This window comes from Schistocerca gregaria, chromosome 6 (genome assembly GCF_023897955.1).
Source record: "Schistocerca gregaria isolate iqSchGreg1 chromosome 6, iqSchGreg1.2, whole genome shotgun sequence".
In the NCBI taxonomy this organism is placed as follows: domain Eukaryota; kingdom Metazoa; phylum Arthropoda; class Insecta; order Orthoptera; family Acrididae; genus Schistocerca; species Schistocerca gregaria.
The window spans coordinates 312,345,723-312,368,374 of NC_064925.1; the positions used below are offsets into that span (position 1 = coordinate 312,345,723).

At 39.6% G+C, this 22,652-nt stretch overlaps 1 protein-coding gene across 8 annotated transcripts in view; it reads right to left on the minus strand.

Moving 5' to 3' along the window:
- The window catches only part of LOC126278383 (integrator complex subunit 8), a 169,040-nt gene that overhangs the window by 56,540 nt on the left and 89,848 nt on the right, over positions 1-22,652 (minus strand). For all 8 annotated transcript variants that reach the window (XM_049978469.1, XM_049978466.1, XM_049978463.1 and 5 more), the window contains 3 exons: positions 3,225-3,358; positions 2,988-3,098; positions 2,740-2,905 (listed from right to left, as the gene is read on the minus strand). In XM_049978469.1, coding sequence (XP_049834426.1) covers positions 2,740-2,905; positions 2,988-3,098; positions 3,225-3,358 — 411 coding nt within the window. The remainder of the gene's footprint in view (positions 1-2,739; positions 2,906-2,987; positions 3,099-3,224; positions 3,359-22,652) is intronic.

Sequence of the window (22,652 nt, forward strand, 5' to 3'; positions counted from 1 at the left end):
TGAACAACCATTAGATTGCATCATTAGATAAACATGTCTGTTTCCACTTTCCCTGGAAATCACTCATTACTTTTGAGCCTGTCTCTGTGTGAAGATTTTTTTAAAATTTAATATAAGACTAAATAACTGGCAACAGGCAGGGCATCCAGCCACCCTCTAACATTAACAATGCCAAATCCAAGAATTACAATGCTAACCCCATGTAGAAATGGGTAAAAGGCAAAAGAAAAAACAGAATATAATATTAAATAGCTCAAATGAGCACTCAAAAGGCACGGTTCTGTGTCTTTTCTCCAGTGCAGGGATTTTAAATGTTGCCTGCTATGGTATTACTGGATCAGGTAAGGTGAGAGGGTGGAGTGTGAGCACTCTATGCTGAATATTTACCAGTATGATTCTAATCATAATATCAGTGGACAACCTGGGAGGATGGATAAGGGTATAAATACAGAAGCAGTAGGTAGTCAAAACTATGTGAAGTACATTACACGATGAAAACATCCCTCAGTTAATGGTGTGCTCCTGGGTGTTCTGCTGAGTTGTTGTTTGCATTTTACGCACAATTCACTATCTGATCAAAAGTATCCGGACATCTATTACTTGACATTAGTATAGGGTGTGCCCATCCTTCATCTTTATGACCATTTGAACTCTATGGGGAGCAGTCTGAATGAGGTGTCTAAATTACTGTAAAGGAATAACAGCCCATTCTTTCTCACGAGCCAAAACCAGAGAAGGTAATGAGTGATGTTGAACATAACATTCTAATTAATCCCAAAATGTTCCATTTGGTTCAGTTTGGGACCCTTGGCATGCCAGTCAATTCCATGAGTGTTATCTGTCCAAAAACAACTGCCACACAGATGCTGCTTTATGCCATAGAGCATTGTTATGCTGATACAAACAATCTCATCTCTGGACTGTTCCTTTACTGTACGTAGTACACAAATGCTGTAAAATGTACTCATATAATTCAAAATTTAGTATTTTTTAAGCACAATAAGGGAACCACATCCTAACCACAAAAAAGTCTCATACTACAACACAGCCTCTTCCATATTTCACTGCCGGTACTATAAATGATGGCAGGTAATTTTCTCCAGGCAGTCACCAAACCCAAATCCTTCCATCAGCATGCCACAGGGTATAGAATGATTCGTCACTACAAATCACTTACTTCGTCATCCACTGTCCTGTGACATCACTCTTTGCTCCTCCCCAGGCTTCACACGGCATCACTCTTTACTCCACCCCAAGTGTCACATAGGACTAACTATAGAAATGTGTGGCTTATGAGCAACCACTTGATCACTGCATCCCAATTTGTTTTAATTCCTTACAATCAATCATGGTGCTAGTTGGACTGCTGGCAGCATTTTGGAACTCAAGAATGATTCCTTCTACTGATTTCCTACAGTTTTTAGAACCGCCTTCCACAATGCTGGACTGCCCCTGTCTGACACTATCAGGTCTGTCAGGTCTTGGTATAGCTGTGGTTGTTCCTTTGCATACATTTCACAATCACACCACCAACAATCAACGTGAGCAGCTTCAGAAAGTTTGAAATGTTCTCGATGAATTTGTTACTCAGGTGGCATTCAATGACTAGCTCACGTTTGAAGTCACTGAGCTCTCCTGACCAACCCATTCTGCTATTACTGTTTTTCTACTGACACCACAATACTATCTGTCTCTTCTTATAATGGCAGGTCTCCCTCTTGTGAGATTTAGTGACCAACTCTGCATTGCATAGAAACGTCTGGATAATTTTAATGAGATAGTGTACATCAATGATCAACCACGTCATTTTTTTCAGGTACTATGCGTTTTGCTGTTGTGTTTACTCACTGCCTGGACTCCAACCTGATGAACACAGCTGGGTCCGTCAATGAAATAGTGTGCATAAAATGAAAACAACAATATGGCAGAACGCCAGGAACCACTCAATTTATCAATCATGCTGAGAAAAGCTGAGAGACTGTATCCCTCTATGTCCTAGAAAAACGTTTATTGTCTGGAAGTTAAATTCTACAATGTATACCGTCTTGACACGCAAAAAGAAGAAAGGCTAAAATCACAAACCTGCTGCATGTAGATCTGAGGCAGGTGTTCACAAAAGCAATATGAAGAACCTATTGTACTGTTTAAACATAAATGCTGTAACATAAATATGAGTTATCGTAAGTACTGGAAGCATCAGTGTACAGAGTTCTCCTACTTTTGAGCAATGTAGCCCTGAATCATTCCCTCATGAATATGCATGTAGTGCACTGTTTGAATGAACTTCAGAAATAAAAGCAACTGTACAGACATTAGTAGCCCTTATGACATAAAAAGCAACAAAATTAACAAAGTAAATCAGTTTTACAAGCAATACTAAGAACTCAATTCACACTCTGCAGCTGTGCTTGTTGGGTGATGTGAACTCAACCAAATACCAGAAGAAAAATGTCTAAGCATGCTGCCCACTGACTCAGTAGAGGCCAGAAGGCAGATGTCAAAGAGAATACTAGTGCATCCAAGTGACCAATAATATATTTGCCATATAGCTTGGCAAGAAGGAAACCCATTAACCATCAACACATGCTTACTGTAAAGGTTTACAACATGACTAAAGGTGTTACAAATGAACTAGACTCTTTAAACTCTTATGTACTTTTATAATATAGATCACCTATGCACGATTTCTTCTTAAAATTATTTGGCTGAATTATGTCGAAATTCTTAAAACAAACTCACCAATTAAACTTTGTGGCCAGTCTACAAAGAACTGAATAATCTGCACAAGCAATATCTCCCATGAAATAAGCTTTGTGACTTTGTTCATAATGTTGTTAGAAACTGACCCATTGCTTTTCGTCTCTTGCTCCACTTTGCCCAATAGTTCAATTGCTTGTGCATAATCCTGCAAAATTTAGTTACACATGTTTACTGGAAGATATTATCAAAAATAGTAGAAAATATTATAAAATTTTAAGGCTAAGAACCTTCTGTGCAACAAGTTCTCTGGCTTTTGCCATAAGTATGTAAGAGAAGTCCTGCAGTGACCCTCTAGGAAGGATAGAGACGATGTTCTTGAGTGGAATAGGCAGATCCCACTGCAGACAGAAAAAAAAAAACAACATTTCCCACAGCAAAGTATCAAATAAGCATTTGGGAGAAGAAACACTGAGGAAATGAGAATACAATAACAGCAACTCTTACTGAATATACAACATTTTTACCTTTGGATTTATCTTCCAGAGTGGTCGGATGGGTTTCATTCCTCCAAGTCTGACAATGAGATCTTTAATTTCTTTTGGGTCACAGGTGGAGATCAACTGTTGCTCCACCATTCCAGCTGGTAGGCGACCCTTATCTACAAGAATAAAAGTAATTGTTATTCTTTCAGAAAGCACCATTCAATGTAATTACAATATTATTCCTGATATTTCCTACAGTGAAGACCAAAACGATTACAGGTTTGGTGATTTAAATAGCAAAGCATGATTCATTTCAATTTTCTTGCTTACCACAACTCCACAAGCATTGTCTTCATTACAAAGTCATATATAAAATTAATTTGTGTGGTGGCAGAGAAAACATGTTAAGAGAGTTATAGGGAGGAACATTGTGATACTTTAAACAAAATAACCAATTACAGACACTCTGTCCTAAAATGAAAAAACTGGGCACTTACAAAGAGTACATAAAAATAATATCTTTTCATATTTGATAACACACAACTTTCTGATAGAATGTTTGACCTTTATGGCCAATGTTTGCTATCTAACTGACGAATGTATTGTGGGACTTACATCATGGTCTTCAGGCATAGTTTTCTGCTTAATATTACAGCCTATGTGCAAGCAACTGTATCTAACAAAAGAAATAGAGTATTTCTTTAAAAGTTTATAATAATAATCATTCATACGTTTCGGTTTCTTTAACTGTGAAAAAATTTTTGCTTAGAAGTTCTCTGGCACTACAACACTGTTATCAACCCTGAGGTGCAATACACTAGTAAGACACTGATGTTACACACTAAGGCCGACCTTGAGAACATTCTCACACAGGAAAGAAAAATCATTAGGAAAATTATTGGGCCAAAACTCACATACGGTGGATATAGGCTTCACTCCGGATATAGGCTTCACTCCAGGGACACCACAGAGAAGTTCTCCACCATCGCAGCGGACATTAGAAAGAGGCAACTAAAATTTTATAGACACACAAGCAGATAGACATACAAGCAGACTTCCACAGACCAGACTCACCAACAGAATCCTCAGGTACATCCAGAGACTCAAGACCACTACACCCCGAATGACACAAGTCAAAATTGATCTGGAAAGAGCTCAGACAGATTCAACAGACATCATGGACAAAGGTGTCTACAGACACAAGGTGTACAAGTGGGAAGTGATGTCAGAGAAAACAGCACATAAAGCCCACAGGACAAAGTGGACAGAAGAAAGGAAGAGAGCCTTTAGTGAACGAATGAAGGAGTACTGGAAGAACAGGAACAAGAAGTCACGAACATTTCATGTGGCCTGATGAAAGGCCTGTGGCATGTGTAATAATAATAATAATAATAATAATAATAATAATAATAACAATGATCAAATGTCATCAGGTAAGATTCTGATACATTGTAGTCATTTCATATCTGGATGTTTTATTACCAATAAATTATGATGTAAAATATCAGTAACAACCTATATGGCTCTTTTAATCTCTCAGTACAAACTTTCTGGAAATTAACAAATACATGTGAGACATTAGAAATTGCCATTGTTAGATTCCCAAAATGACATTCATCTTCAAGGGAAAAAAACTGTCTAATTTAACTAAATCAGTGATAGTGGCAATGGGAGAATAATGTTCCTCTGGTAGAGTTGGAAGAGGAATGCATCTGATTTTGTGCACAACTTTATAACAGTGGATAAGAATCAAAGCCATTAGAAGGAGCATTTATTGATTTATTTGTTCAGCAGAGGTACAGAAACTATTACTATAATGTTTGACAATGTTATCTGATGAGTTTTGACAGACTACATTTTAGTAATTTATTATTTTCAATTTATTCCATATTTGAAATAATGTAATTTTATCCACCTATGTCTATTGTAGCTGGATTTCTTAACAAAGTTTTTTCTCCAGCCTTTTTGGTCTGCAGGAAGTATTTTATTTCCCTCCTTCCTTTCATATTCCAGAAGCAGTTGACCAGCATTTCTGATCTGCCACCAAGGGATCTGCTGTCTCTCTAGGCGTCCCTGACACACTAGAAATATGGTAAGAATTTAGTAATAGAGTTTCTGGACATTGGGAAGACGTTAGATAGTTTGAAAAGAAGCAAGATCTGGGAAACCTTTCAGGAAAGGCAAACTGGAAGGTGTACTACGAAAAGAAGAAAGGAACTGTAAGAAGAAATAGTGAGTTGTGGAAAAGTGGGAGGAGAGAAGACAGATTGGTTGTAACAGAAAATGGACTGAAGTAAGGGAGCACACAGTGCCCATTACATGTAATCACCATTCTGGACGAGATAATTACATGAGTGGCAGCCCAAATAGGAGATTAAAATATGAAAACAATCATGTTTGAATACGGTTTAATGTTGTGGGGAAATGGCAGAGGAGGGGTACAAGAAAGGCTAAATATGTTGGATGATATGATAGGACAATAAGATTGAGTGTGTGTGTGTGTGTGTGTGTGTGTGTGTGTGTGTGTGTGTGTGTGTGTTTGAGGTTTACGGGCGCTAAACAGCGTGGTCATCAGCGCCCAAACGCATAGAAACAGGAACAGTGAGGAATAAGCTGAGAGCAGCGGTGGGTATAAATATAAGAGGGCAAGAATTACTGGTTTATTAAGGAAACACTCGTAATTCTCAGCCAGAGAACTCCTAAGCAAAAATTATTGCTATTATTATTATTATTATTATTATTATTATTATTATTGTGTGGCAATACGGAACATATGCATAAAAATTGAAGTTACAGGTTAGTGTTTACATTTGACATCTAGATCATCATAGCAGTGTAACTTCATGTAAGGCTATTAGAATGCCAATCAAACAATGGAAAATCCAGGATGGAATGTAACAATACTAGAGAAGGAAAGTTGCCACTCACCATATAGTGGAGATGCTGAGTCGCAATAGGCACAATAAAAAGATGCACACAATTAAAGCTTTCGGCCATTAAGGCCTAAACCACATTGTGAGCAGCAGCACCAGCACATGATGGGAGTGGCGACTGCGTGGGGGTAAGAAGGAGGCTGGGGCGGGGAGGCGGAGGGAAAGTACGGTGGGAGTGGCAGACACTGACACTGTCCGCTCTTGCTCATCTGCATATCTCCCAACTGCTTTATCTGCAAAAGGTTTTACACAGGTACAAGGCAGGGAGGATAATATTTTATATGTGGTGTTCAATAATATAATTATCCCATAGTTCGTACATTCTAGGATGTTCCCTTTCATATGTATATCACATATCGCTCCAGTATTCCATTTGTCTGGGATGACTTTTTGCGTCCACATACCAGAGATCAGGGTGTGCATGCATCTAACCAGTTGCTCTAAGCTCAGCTGGCAGATTGTCATTTCCAGGTGACTCAATGTTGGCTAGTTTCTTTACTGCTAGCCAAATCTCTTGCATCGAGGGCATCTCATTTTTCTCTTCCTCCTCTAGCTGGTTTTCAGTTAGTTCCCATACTTGAGCATTCTCTGAATATAATAATTCCTTAAACTACTCTGCCCAACAATGTAACACTCCTTCCTATGATACTATTAGCTCATCATTTTTTCCTCTATACTGTTTTGTTTCTGGTTGAGGTTAGTGACCTTCCTGTAGAATTTACAGCTTTCATTAGTGATATTCAGTGATTCAGTGTGATGCAACTATCTTTTGAAAAAGCTTCTCTTCCTTGCTTTCAGAGAAAAAGCTTCTCTTCCTTGCTTTCAGAATCCGCTTTTCTGCAAGCCTTTTTTCTCTACAGTAATCCAGAAGCATTCATCTTTTTATCTGTTTCATTCTTTGCTCTTGTTGTCATCTCACACTCTTCGTCATACTATTCATTTCTTATGGTTTGTTGTTCCATACTAATCACTTCCTCTGCAGCAGCCTGTATTTTATTTCTGACTTTATTCCACTGCTCATTTATGTTATGAATATAGTTCTGCAGGATTCCTGTCAATCTATTTTGCAAATTAATAGCTAGGTGTTCAGCCTTCCTTCTGAGATATTATACTTATTTTGTCTTTCTCCATTAACTTTACATGCTTTTGAAATTCTCTCTGTAATTTCTGCTACGAAGAGGTAGTGGTCAGAGGCCATTTGGCACCACTGAAACTACAGCAGTCTAGTACATCAAGCCATGGCTGGTATCTACTAATATATGATCAATTTGGTACCTTGTATTTTTGTCTGGTGGCACCCACGTCATATTATGTATAGTCTTATGCTGGAACCACATGCTAGAAACAGTCATGTTAAGTGATGCTGAAAAATTTATCAGGTAGAGTCCATTGTTACTGCACTCTTTATGGACAATGGCAGGGGAGCAGTACTTCACCTGCTGTACCTTAGCATTCATATCTCCTATCACATTTTTATATCTTTTTTTGGACGCTGATGATAAGCTCGCTCCTGTTCCTCATAGAAGATCTCCTCCTCTCCTGCAGTCCTCTCTTCAGTAAGGGGCATGTGCGTTTAAGAGGCTGCAGTTAAAGAAGTTCCCCTTTATTCACATATAACATATCCTTGGACTTATTGTTTTAAATCCTATCACTAGTTGTTAAGTGCTTTGGTTGACTATAAATCCCACATCAAACATGTGTTCACTATTGTGGCCACTGTAGTGCATAGAACACTGCTGTTTCTGGAAGGTATCCTCTTGCAAGGCCGTGATACCTACCTCATGTTTTTGCTATTTCAATGAAAGTTACAATGGCTTCAATTCTGTGTAACATCTGTATGTTCCATGATCCAGTTCTCCTATTTCTTGTTATTTGGCCATATCTTTACCTTAGGACCCATCCAGCTGCATTTCCTTGAGCTTCCATAGTAAGACTTTTTTCCAGGTATGGGTTATTGGCACAGAGCCCAACCCCCTATTCTTCAGAGGACCACTTCTCCTGCTCTCATCTGCCCTGAAACTGTTTCCCTTTGAGGTTAGATACCTAATCTTCCACAGGGTTTCTCAGGTTCCTGGGATTCACCAACTTGGAGATGAGGGATGGAATTGAGTAGGAGAGGCGAAGTGACCTTCACTTGTTTAAAGTAATATTTTACACATTACTACCCCATAAAATTACATCAACAAACTTTAATATTGGGCCTTCTCTCCATACAGTATCAGAAGCTTTTGTAAGATCCATGAAGCTGCAGCCAATTTAAGGCCTCTCCAAAACCCAGATTCCATGAATGTTGCTAAGTGTTAGCAACTCATAACAGCAAATTTGACTGGGATTATTTTATCAATGATTACAGCAATGGACAGTCCAGCTAGACACTTCCTCAGCTTGTTTTTATTGAAAATGTCTCATGTAATAAACAGCTCCACTTGGTAGTAAAAGATCACACGTCATTCCTATTTATATAAGGGCAAAATAATGGATACACATAACATCAAATTGGTGCAGAATTCTACAGGATATGTCAAATTTGCACATAATGGCATTTCTTGAGAAACCCTCTATGTACAATAATGCACTTTTTATCATGGACAACACCTTACAAATAGTGTGTCAATCCCAGATTTCTGAAAAGTGTTTGGCAGACTACCACATTGTCAACTAGTAACTAAGACATGATATAATTTCTCAGGTAAGCAACTGGCCCAAAGAATTTGTTGCCAATAGAACACAGTACGTTCTGGCGAATAATCAAAAGGGGCAGTATAGTTGCTAGATGCTTAAAAGAAAAATGCAGCCTGACTGAAACAGAAGTTGCAATGTACGTATGGAATGGGAACTCTCTTTTAATTTGGATTTATGTATGATAATACTCCAACCCTTGAGAAAGATCACTCTGGTGTCTAAAGAAATGTAGGAACAAGCAAGACAACACTGGTCCTAAAACTCATCCTAGAAGATAAGTTGAAGAAAGGCAAACATAAGTTTATAGCTTTTGTAGTTTCAGAGAGAGCTTTTGACAATGTTGACTGGACTACTCTCTTTCAAATTCTGATGGTAGCAGAGATAGAATACAAGGAGCAAAAGGTTGTATATAACTTTTACGGACACCAGACTGCCACTATAGGAGTCAAAGGAAATAATAAAGAAGTAGTAGCGGAGAGGAGAGTGAGACACAGTTGTAGCCAATCCCCAATGCTATTCAATCAGTCAACTGAACAAGGTGTGAAGGAAATCAAGGAGACATTTAGAAAGAGAATTTAGAATTCGGGGAGATGATGTAAACACTCTGAGGTTTTCCGATGACATTGTAATTCTGTCAGAGCTGCAAAAGACTTGGACAGAATGCACAACGTCTCAAAAAGGGACTATAAGATGAACATTGACAAAAGTAAAACAAAAGCAATTTAGAATAATAGAATTAAATCAGGTGATGCTGAGGGAATTAGATTAGGAAATGTTAAACTAATCATAGTAGATGTGTTTTGCCACTTGGGCAGTAAAATAGCATATATGGTCAAAGTAGAGTGGGTATAAAAGGTGTGCTGACAACAGCAAGAAATGCATTTCTAAAAAACAGGAAATTGTTAACATCTAACATCAAATTAAGTTTTAGGAAGTCTTTTTTGAAGATATCTGTCTGGACTGTAACCTTGCACAGAAATGAAACATGGTTCATAAGCAGTTCAGACAAGAAGAGTCTAGAAACTTTTGAAATATGGTGCTGTAAATGAAGACTAATGATTAAACAGGGATACTGTGTAACGAATGAGGAAGTACTGAAAGAGAAAAAGAGATTTTCTCTCTCATAACGTCAAATGTATGATTCCTATCTTGTAGATATTCACCTGAAGATGTGATATGATGTCACAAAACCAGTCATGCTCCTGTAAGTAAAAGTTCATATACAGCTGGAGGATTTATTTCTTAAACATGGATTACTTAAGCTGCAGTTTCCCATAACAAAAAACTTTTATTAATACATCTGGTATGAATCTCTCTATTGCCATTGAAACCTTTTGTCGAAATCACGCCACATCTGGTCTATGTTTACATGGTTAGTTTGTCACTCATCCCTGTATCTGTCATGATGCTCCCTACTTGCTCAGGATTATTTGTTGCTAATAGGTCAAGCACATTTTCGCAACCATTAAACTGCTCAAAACGATTAGCAGAGAAATCATTTAGAACAATTTTAAATAATTTTTTATGCCTGCCATTGAATTTAAACATGCACTTTTGACAATTTACTGAGGGCAGATTGAAGTCATCACCAACTGTAACTGCACGAGTGAGGTACCTATTTGAAACAGAACTCAAGTTTTCTTCAAATCTTTCAGCAAGTGAATCATCCGAATCAGGAGGTCGGTAAAAAGAATCAATTATTAACTTATTCTGGTTGTCAAGTATAACCACTGCCAATACTAACTCACAAGAACCCTCTACATCAATTACATTACATGGTAAATTACTTCTGACAGCAATAAACACTCCACCACCAACTGTATTTAATCTTTCCTTTCTGAACATGCTTAGGTCCATGGTAAAAATTTCAGTTGACTATCTCCATATTTAACCAGCTTTCAGTACCTATAAAGATTTGAGCTTCATAGCTTTCTACTAGTGCTTGGAGCTCTTATTCTTTACTAACAAAACTACAACAATTTACAAGTATAACACTAAATATACTCAGGTCTACTCTTGTCCTTTGTTTACCGTGCACCCTCAGGTACCAAAGACCTTTCCTGAGACTCTATAACCTAGAAAACCAGCCAGTCCACTTCACGCTGGACCCACTACTTGTGTGGCCATGTATAATGAACCCTGACCCGCATAGCACCCGGAATGTTAAACCCCACCACCCTATGGCACAAGTCATGGAATCTGCAACCTATGTAGTCACAGAACTGTAGGAACCTCTGATTCAGACTCTCCACCTGGCTTTGTACTGGAAGATCTGCAATACATCCTGTCAATGATATTATAGATGATGCGCTCCACCTTTATAGTGCAAGCAAAAATGATCTCATGAAAATAAACTGCACATGACTAAAGGACTAAAGAGATGCCTGGATTCTAGATGAGATGGCTGTTCATTACCTGCTCAAAGGCCCTTCCCATACAGCTGATAATGACAACACTATGACAACTACTTGAGCACATATGATTTTTCCCATATTTGAGAAGAGGAATTAAAACAACTTATTTTCACAAGTCCTGTATCGTAAATGAAATTAAATAGAATTGCTTCACATGCTGCAATGGATGCTGCTATAACCTGGTAACATACCACATGGTGGAAGCCATGCTGACTAGAGCTCCAATACTGAAAAACCCTGGTTCTAAATTTCATTGTTGGTAGAACTAAAATCAAAAGCACCTGTAGATCCATAGTGCTGGTTGAGGTTGTGATGATTACAACACAACACGACAAGGATAAATGCTTATTTATTTGTATACATGACTGTGGTTACAAAATGCTCTGTATAATATGCACAGGGCAAAAAGAACAACACACGAATACCAGAGATCATCTGTCATGAGCCACGACTGATAGTCAGTGGGGGTTATTGCACAATGAGATGTCCCCAAAGATGACCTCCCTTCCCCCGATTGCAGAGCACAGGGGGATGGTTATTATTGTGATTGGAACGTGGTGTATCCAATTGACACCCATACGGCAGTGTGGAGGTGGGTAAGGTGTTGTCAACGTCAGTCAGGGTGATGTTGGTGATAAATGGCTATACGTGGGGATGACTCCTATTGCATTGCATAGAAGTGATAGCTTGAAGGTGTGCGGGTAGGCATTGAGTCCAGCTTAGCGGGACTGGTTGAGGATGCCAGTCATTGGAGGTGGTCCAGCACGGTCAGCCTGCAGTCTGTAGGTTTTTGTGGTCCCCAGTTATGGCGAAGGAAAGGCACAGTGTCCTGGGAGAGGTGACTGTTAGGACGCCATTATTTGACGGCCGTCATGTCCACATCATTTGGCTGTTCACAGGAGTCAACAGTTTCAGCAGTAGAAGTTGGTGTATCGTCCGTGGATGACTTGTCCTGGAAAGGCTACACAGGTTTTAAGCAGATACTGTACTGGGTGTACCTCTCAGTGGTATTTTGAATTTGTATGCGCCACATTTTAGTACTTCGTGCAGGCCCATGTACCAGGGATGTAAGGTAGGCTGAATAGTACCAACACAGAGCACAATGTGATTGCAGTCCACACGTGCCTTATGAATGAAGACTTCTGGTGAGATGTGAGGCTATGAAGGCGGTATCTTGAGCTGTGTGGTGTGTTGTTTAACACAGATGATGAGGGCAAGAATTTCAGTGGTTTCTGATGGTGGCACCTGTAGCATTAAGTCAGTGAGGAGAGCAAATGGCTTGCCATAAAGGACTTCAGCAACCCCGTACTCAATAGCACCCACAGTAAAGCTTCTACCCAGAGGCTGCCAAGGCACCTAAGGTGAGCTTTTAGCGTGCAGTGCCATCATTTCACAAGACCATTGCTTTGTGGATGATAAACAGGTGTTTGATAACAATAAATGCTGCAGAGGTTGCTTGGGTCACTGAAAAGAGTAAATTCAAATTGTCAACTTTTATCAATGATTACAGACACTGGGCACCTGTATGGAAATCCAAGTGCATATGAGTCCTCCGGCTGTTGAATATGCTGACATGTTCCAGAGCGGAACAGCTTCTAACCACTACGTTATGCACTTTATGATTAAAAGAATGTATTGATAGCTCTCGTACTCAGAGACAGGTCCCACCAGGTCAGGGTGCATATGTTGAAACTGATCTTTAGGTATTGTGAACTGTCCAAAAGGTGGTTACCTGTGGTATTCAACTTTGCATTTTTGACATGATAAGCCCATGCATGCTCATTCCTTGAAGTCTTTTTTGACATTCGGTAATATGAAATGACCTGTAACGAGACAGGTTTCCGGTTGAATGCTGGAATGCAACAAACTGTGCAACAGATCAAAGTTGATCTTCTGAAACAGATGAGGTACAAGGGGATGAGTTCAGTTTTGTAACACATCACACAAGATCAGTCTTGCTGTACCCGGTACCAGATTGTTGTACCCGGTACCAGACAATGTTTGAGTTTGAGGTTAATAATGGTATCACTGAGTTCTTGGAACTGTTTGTCTTGTAGTTGTGACTTTGTGAAATTATTACTCAATTCGTAGGGGAATAGAATTGATCCATGAGAAATAAACTGCAGTTACACTGTTTGTGCCTTTCAAGTAATGTGTGCAAGTCATAAATTGCGCAATGTAATCTAGGTGGGATCTTTTGAGGGACCAGTCTTACAATGGATTTCAGACTGAGTCTGCTAACAGTTGGTGATCTGCGTAAATGACTAGTGGCCTGCTTTCCACATTGTACCTCAACTGATGGCATGCTTCATAGACCACTAGGAGTTCGTGGTCATATGTGGACCATTTGCTCTGTGATAAAATTAGTTTACACAACAAGAATTGGTTACTGTACACTTCCCACTTCCTTCTTGATGATGGCACCAATTGCAAAGTCACTCCCATCTGATGTTATACTTAGCTGAGCATGGGAAAGCAGATGTGCCGAAGTCATTGCTTGAGTGAGATGTACTGTAACATGGTTGAAGTCCTGCTGCTTGTTCATGGTACAAATTAGCCTCCATTTATTGTTATTGTTCTTTCCTTTGAGGGCCTCTGTGAGTGGGAGCTGAATGGTGGATGCCTGCGGGAGGTTGTGACAGTAGAAACAGACGTACTTTCTGACAGTTTAATGGAGGTGGCAACTGGTAAATGAGTTCCGTTTTTTGTGGTGCAGGGTGGACACCTACAGTGTTGATAATATGACTGGAAGAAAAAACTTCAGGTTGTCAGAGATGGCCTTTTTCTTCATTAATTACAGCACTGCCTGCAACAAGTGAGTCAAAATCTTGTTTTAGGTGAGAGATATAGATGTCCATATCCTGGAAAAAATTGAGAAGTCATCTAGATAGGCATAGCAGAAGGGTAACTTGAATAGGATACCATCAGTCAACTTATTGTAGCTGATCTTCATGCTTCCAGGAGAGGCACCGGAGAAGAGCCGATCCCACCATAGAATATTTGTTGTCTGCTGGTTGTGCGAGAATAATGTCACTTATCATGTCCATGTGTTCACCTAAATGACAGAGCAGTACGAAAAATTTTGTACTGTCACTGCCAACATCATATGTCATGAACCAAACGGTGGGTTGGTTGGTATGAAAAGGTGGCAGTTTCCACAGAAGTGTTGGTAGACGTAATGTAGACAACTGTTCCATTTTCTTACATGGTGTGACTGGTAGCGAAGACTGCACCAACATTGGATTGGAAGTAGCTCATGCGGTGCAGAACTTCTGATCAGGTGGATGCATGTGGTTCGGCATGTGCCCCTTGCGAGACATGTGTGGTGACGAAGTCACAAAACAAGTCGTTCATAAAACACCATTGTTTGGCATTTCTGGCAATTGTCAGTGCACTGTACTGCCAAGTATGACAGTCATTTTTGAAGAATTTGGGTTGTCCGAGAGTCAGTTGCGATGCACTCTAAATTTCAACACTGCACTCACTTGCATAATTCATGAATTGCAACGCACTATGTTTGCACACTGGACTGTTGATGCATAGTATCTGGATCGGCTTGAATTTACCACTGTTGCAGTTACCAATGTAGATCCTTAGTGTGACTTTAGGTTGGAATAACATGCAAATATCAATTCAAGGATAAATACTTATTTATTCACGTAAACAACTGCAATTACAAAGTGAGTCCATACAGTACAGAATCACAGGACACATACTGAAGAACTCACATTCAAGCCACAAATTATAGTCAGTGCAAGATAGCACCCAAACGGAAAGTTCACAGTAATTGCTTCATGTTGACAGAAAGCTCGGTCCTGGCTAGCAGTAGTGGCTACCGTATTTACTCGAATCTAAGCCGCACTCGAATCTAAGCCGCACTCGAATCTAAGCCGCACCTGAAAAATGAGACTCGAAGTCAAGGAAAAAAAAATTCCCAAATGTAAGCCGCACCTGAAATCTGAGACTCGTAATTCAAGGGGAGAGAAAAGTTTTAGGCCGCACCTCCAAATCGAAACAAAGCTGGTCCATTTTAATATGAGACACAATTTAGGTCGAATGAATGGCGATACAGCTTCAGTAGTTTGGTTCGAGTCGTAAGCTTAGCACTGAAGCTTTACCAGGTACCCAGTGCTATACGTCAGGTGCTCCGTCCGTATTTATATGGATACCCTTCCTTTTTCACATGCTTCGTCTGGTTTGAATTGGTTGCTTATTTTTCTTTGATCTGATAAGTGGCGTTCTCTTTGTTATAGGTGTTTACGTCACTCTAAGCTGAAAATGCGTTACTGTATAGTGAGTGTCTACAGCTTGTCGCCGCTCGCGGCATGGCTTGCTTTTGTAAGCGCTACTGCCGCTTACAATTGGGGGGGGGGGGGGGGCGGGGGGGGGGGGTAGCTTGGGGGAGGGGGGGGGGGGGGAAGAGAGGATGTGTCTCATTAGCGAAACAAAGGCAAGAGACTGCTATTTGCAGTAATTTACACTGCTGATTTCTTTGATAATGACCAACAAGAACCAAATAATAGACTGCGTATGAGAAGATGTTCTGAACGAGAGTTTAGCAAAAATTTATCTCCGTTTGAAAATCTTTGCAGACGCCTCTTTAGTACGTTACACTCTGCACAGAAACTAGAGTCATCTTAGATTTAAAAATCTAGTCAATTGCTGTGCTTCATTTCTGACTGTATCACTATTAGGCATAAGAATGATACAAATATAACATGACATGATATGTATATTCTTCCACGTTTGCGGTTGTCTCACTCTAGTTTCGTAGTTTATTAGGCAGGCAGGATTTAAATGAGATGGCAGCAGACACGAAAGAATACATGGCAAAATGTTTATATTCATATTATTATTATTATGGTGAAGAGAATACTGCATGTGATTCACATTTCATAAAAGTTCCTATTAGCAACCATCTCTTCTCACAGGTAAGAAAAAATTCAGGATGTAGAGTTGGCCATATTGATAAAAACCCCAAACAGTCTTGCCAGTCGGATTTTCGTAATACACTGAAATGCTGCTACATTCAAAGATGAACAATACGGAATTTGTATTTACTTCGTTGGATAATGTATGAAAATGCAGTGTTCGAAACTCGGGGCGGAGAAAAAAAGCTTGTCCATTTTCAATTATTTTACTGACGCAGAGGTTTTGGCGCCAGTATTTATCTTTGCGCCTGCAAAACAAGCCTGTGTAGCGCTACATATATTCGATGGCAGAAGTTAGTTGTGGCGGCACCAACCAACATTTTTCAGAACTTCCACTTACTTTGTACTCAATTCCAAGCCGCAGGCGGTTTTTTGGATTACAAAAACTGGAAAAAAAGTGCGGCTGAGATTTGAGTAAATACGGTATGTGAACCGAATGATCTGTCACAATCTCTTTGTTGTCTCCTTAGTCGGTCTGCAGAATGCCATTGTAGAGTAGTGGGCATCTTTCCTACGATCCTCTTAAAGTCTATCACACAATTGAAGAGGTGATGTAATGGCTTATGAGTTCTGCATTTCCTACCATGATTTCGTCTTGTTATCTTTTGTAATATGACGGTATTTTGCTCTCAGCACCCAAAAAACTGAAGGCCTCTCAATTTTTAAAAATGTATTAAATGTTGGCAGCATTTTTCCACCGAGGATGTAATTATTTTGACTATTTCTTTATCCCAAAACTAGTTTTGGATTTTTAACTGTGTTCCCACTTTTTGACAGTTATGTAGCGTGTTTTCTTTATTCAGCTAAACATTTGATAATGGCTCTAAAAGCTGAAACTAGTTGAGAAATGCAGAATAAATATAAATAAATACAACCTAAGTGGGAAAATGCTGCAGTCATTTGATGATCTCCACTTGAACCTACACAGTGCCTGACACTCTTCTCTGGTTGCAGAGCCATACTCTTTGCTCCAGCAGAGGGCAAGCTGCCTTCTAAATTTTCCTGAAGACTTTGGCAGGGATGAATCAGCAGCAAAATGGATCATACCAGTGATGTGATCCACCCATTCCTACATGCTGTCTCTTATGTTCAAACATGACCCTGAGGTTGTGCAGTGCCCAGTTTGGCTTGCCGTGCCAGTCTTTGAGCCACTGCGCCACGGCTTTGTGTGGGTACTTCAGTGCATCGCACGGAGCACTTCCCACTAAGCACTGTGTGCACAGGACGGAGAGCATAACGAAATACTGATGGTACAGACCAACCTTGTGGCTGTGTTAAGGTGTACACTCTGGCCTAAGCTCAGGCAGGAGCGAGAAGTCCTCTGCCAACAACAGGCTCTCAACACGTCACTATCAGTGCTATGTGCTACACGGTAGCAGAGCTCTACAGCTCGAGGAGCATTAAAATGGAAAGGGTGGGGGAGTTGCACAATTAGGTTAGTGGAACCCTCTTGGTCGGCTGATTCAGTGAGGGTGGGAAGGGGGGCGCAGATAAAAGAAATATATTATCATTGAACAAGCAATACCACGCAACTGACCTGGGTCAATTGTGCAGCGAAAGCACACTGTTATTGCTTGTTACATATCTCTCCACATTGGTATGCAGTTCTTGAATCAAGGTTTCAGTTGATAAAAATGGACAGTGATTCACAAGACATTCTTTTTGCTGAGAAAAAACTGCTTCACACTTTAAAGTTGTGTATGAAAGTGGAGATTTGTGACAGTGATTGGCAGCTGCCCGCCGCTACACCAATCTTCAATTCTCTTCAGGTCTTCCTGCAGTTTACTACAGTCTTCTGGCCTTGCAATCATCCTACTGCAAACAGCATTGTCCTTAAGCAGTTTCTTGCAGCTTCCATCATTCCAATTACCGTATTTACTCGAATCTAAGCCACACTTTTTTTTCCGGTTTTTATAATCCAAAAAACCGGCTGTGGCTTAGAATTGAGTGCAAAGTAAGCGTAAATACTGAAAAATATTGGTAGGTGCCACCACAACTAACTTCTGCGTCGAATATATGTAGCGCTACAAAGGCACGCTTTACAGCCACAAATCTCTGCGTCAGTAAATAAATTTAAAAAAATAAAAAAAAAGTGGAAGACGAGCTTTTTTTCTCCACCCCGAGTTTCGACCACTGCATTTTCATACATTATCCAACGAAATAAATACAAATTCCGTATTGTTCATCTTCGTATGTAGCAGCATTTCAATCTACTACGAAAATCCGACTGGCAAGGCTGTTTGGGATGTTTGTCAATATGGCCAACTCTACGTCCTGAATTTTTTCCTACCTGTGAGAAGAGATGGTTACTAATAGGAACTTCCGTGAATTGTGAATCACATGCAGTATTCTCTTCACCATAAGAATAATTTTGCCACGTATTCTTTCGTGTTTGCTGCTATCTCATTTAAATCCTGTCTGCCTAATAAAGTACGAAACTAGAGTGAGACAACAGCAAATGTGAAAGAATATACATATCATGTCATGAAACTCGTATTATTCTTATGCCTAATAGTGACACAGTCAGAAAAGAAGCACATCAATTGACTAGATTTTAAATGTAAGATGACTCTTAATTTCTGTGCACAATGTGATGTACTAAAGAGGCGTCTGCAAAGATTTTCAAACGGTGAAAATGTTTCACTAAACTCTCGTTCAGAACATCATCTATCATACACAGTCTATTATTTGGTTCTTGTTAATCATCATCAAAGAAGGCAGCAGTGTAAGTAACAACAAATAGCAGTCTCTTGCCGTTGTTCCCCTAATGAAACGAATCTCCCCCCCCCCCCTCTCTCTCTCTCTCTCTCTCTCTCTCTCTCTCGTTTTTATTGTAAGCGGCTGTAGCGTGCGCAAAAGCAAGCCATGCTGCGAGCGGCGACAGGCCGTAAACACTCATTATCAGAATGCGACAAACAATGCATGACACAGTACAGTAATGCATTTTCAGCTTTAAGTGACGTTAACAACTATAACAAAGAGAACGGCACTTATCAGATCAAAGAAAAATAAGCAACCAATTCAAACCAGACGAAGCATGTGAAAAAGGAAGGGTATCCATATAAATACGAACGTAGCGCCTGACGCAAAGTAGAAAGTTCCTTAAAGTACCTGGTAAAGTTTAACTGCTAAGCTTACGACTTGAACCAAATTACTATAGCTGTATCGTCATTCATTCGACCTAAATTGTGTGTCATATTACAATGGACCATATTCGTTTCGGTTTGGAGGTGCGGCCTAAAACTTTCCTCTCCCCTTGAATTTCGAGTCTCTAATTTCAGATGCGGCTTAGATTCGAGAAACTTTTTTTTCCTTGATTTCGAGTCTCATTTTTCAGGTGCGGCTTAGATTTGAGTGCAGCTTAGATTCGAGTAAATACGGTACATGGTATTAGATTCTTTTGCAGTAACAATTAGTTTACACCCATTTTCACCTTGTTTGTTTTATAGTGTCTTCTCTCACGTTCATTTCACTGAAAAGAATGGAAAAGTTGCCATTCCCACAATAACTGAAGGTATATCGACTGACAGAAACTCAGAAAATCAAAGAAGTCAGGTACGTTGTATAGTTTCATCAACGACAATATAGTAGCCCTATGATGCACACAAACCAACATCTTGTAAAATGGTCCTGCCAGAGAGACAGAAGGAGTGGTATTAGTTGTTTATGAAGATGTCTTCTTCTCCTTTAACTTTCTCCCCACTGAGACTGTTGTTGCTGCAGAGGTTATAATCCTTTAGCAATTGTGACAATAGACATCATCATTGTAACACTCCATTACGAGCAAGTGATCAAAATTCCAGTTGCTACAATATGACACATAAGAAAGGAGAAACACCTCTTGATCAACTGGATACACACAGTTATCAGTGGTTTTCCTGCTTAGCAAATCTGTTCTTCCTTTCTCTAGTTCTATAATTGTTTCTAAACTTGTCTGAACAGCCACCTAGTCCCGAAATTATAGCTCCAAAGCATTATCTTCAAAAGTCTGAATCATCTCCTCCAACTGGCCTGGCTTTAGCAACTGGTAACCACATTATTTAATTGTGTCTTACAAACCGACACTCTTCATTTTAATTGTCTTGACAGTGTATTCATGATGAAATATTGTAGTTCTTAAGCTCAAAAACACAGTTTTTTGCCTATATATTTCATCCTCTTGTTTAACACAGTCTATGCTTTGGGTTACAAGAGCAGTTTCTTCTGAAACAGGCCAAGATGTGTGTTCTTGTTCCATATTCTTCAGTTTCAACGTATGAATTTTATGATTATCACCTAATTTATTGCTAGTTTTTATACTAAATAAACTCCAATATTTGCTTTTGAAGTTTTGAAGCACACTTGTTGTTGTGGTGGTCTTCAGTCCTAAGACTGGTTTGATGCAGCTCTCTATGCTACTCTATAGTGTGCAAGCATCTTCATCTTCAAGTAATTACTGCAACCTAAATCCTTCTGAATCTGCTTACTGTATTCATCTGTTGGTGTCCCTCTACAATTTTAACCCTCCACACTTCCCTCCAGTACTAAATTGGTGATCCCCTGATGCCTCACAATTTGTCCTACCAGCCGATCCCTCTTCTAGTCAGGTTATACCACAAATTTCTCTTCTCCCCAGTTCTGTTCAGTACCACCTCATTACTTATGTCATCCACCCAACTAATCTTCAGCACCACATTTCAAATGCTTCTATTCTCTTTTTGTCTAAACTATTTATCGTACATGTTTCACTTCCATACATGGCTTCACTCCATACAAATACTTTCAAAAAGGACTTCCTATCACTTAAATCCATACTTGATATTAACAAATTTGTCTTCTTTAGAAATGCATTTCTTGTCATTGCCAGTCTACATTTTATATTCTCTCTACTTCGACCATCATCAGTTATTTCGCTCCCCAAATAGCAAAACTCCTTTGCTACTTTATGTGCCTCATGTCCTAATCTAATTCCCGCAGCATCACCCGACTTAATTCGACAACATTCCATTATCCTAGTTTTGCTTTTGTTGATGTTCATCTTATATCCTCCTTTCAAGACACTGTCCATTCCGTTCAACTGCTCTTCCAAGTCCTTTGCTGTCTCTGAAAGAATTACAATGTCATCGGCGAACCTCAAAGTTTTTATTTCTTCTCCATGGATTTTAATACCTACTCCGAATATTTCTTCTGTTTCCTTTACTGTTTGCTTAATATACAGATTGAATAACATCAGGGAGAGGTTTACCCCTGAGGACGACATCATCATTTAACCATACAGCAGAGCTGGATGCCCTTGGGAAAAATTTTGGCTGTAGTTTACACTAGATCGCGTGTTTCGCAGTACCAGCACAGCAAGGTCGTTTCGGTTGATGTTACAAAGCCAGATCAGTCAATTATCCAGACTGCTGCCCATGCAACTACTGAAAAGGCTGCTCCCTCTCTTCAGGAACCACATGTTCGTCTGGCCACTCAACAGACACCCCCCCCACCCCCACTTATGTTTGCATGCACCGACGGTACGGCTATCTGTATCGCTGAGGCACGCAAGCCTCCCCACCAATGGAAAGGTCCATGGTTCACACTTGACAACTTTAATTTTAAGCAGAACATAGTGCCTGAGGAGTAGCCATATTTAGTACAATATTATTCATCATTTTTACAACAAAGATTTCACAATGATTGGCTTTCAGTTGATAATTATCCCTATCCAGGAATTCTGCACAGGACCTGTGTCACAACATACTGATCAATTAATACATTCACTAAGTCAGACCTGATACAGAACTGATTTGTAAGGGTTTTGGGGGAAATTGCAACTCCAATTTTTTTCACAGGACTTAATAACACAAGCCAAACAATAAAAAAATGAAGTAGTGAAACAGACTAAGACTCGAGAAAATATTACATTTCCAGAAAGGCACTAAATATCCATTTGCACATCTATATCATTACTCTGCAATTCACACTCAAATACTGGGTAGCAGTGGTACACAACCACATCACATTATTTAGTTACTGTTCCACTCTTGAGTAGCATGTGGGAAAAATTAACAAACAAATATTTTCTTTAGAGTCCGGTTTCTCTTATTTCATCACTATGGTCATTTCTCCCTAGTGGTTAGGAGTCAAAAGCATATTTTGGCATTTGGAGGAGAAAGTTGGTGATTGAAATCTTGTGAAAATATCTCGCCACAATGAAAAATGGTTTTGTTTCAATGACTGCCACAGCCAACTTGTTTATCACCTTTACAACACTCTCACTCCTACTACATGATAATACACAACAAGCTTCGCTACTCTGAACTTTATTGATGTCCTCATCAATCCTATCTGGTGAGGATTCCCTACCATCAGCAATACTCCAGAAGAGGGAACACAAGCACAGTGCAGCCAATCTCGTTAGCAGATGTCTTGTACCTTCTATGTGTTTTGCCAAAAAAATCACTTCTTCGGTTTGACTTCTCTACAAAATTCTTTATGTAATGGGTCCAATTTAAGTTGTTATGTTGTCACAAGAGAAGCATGAAGACA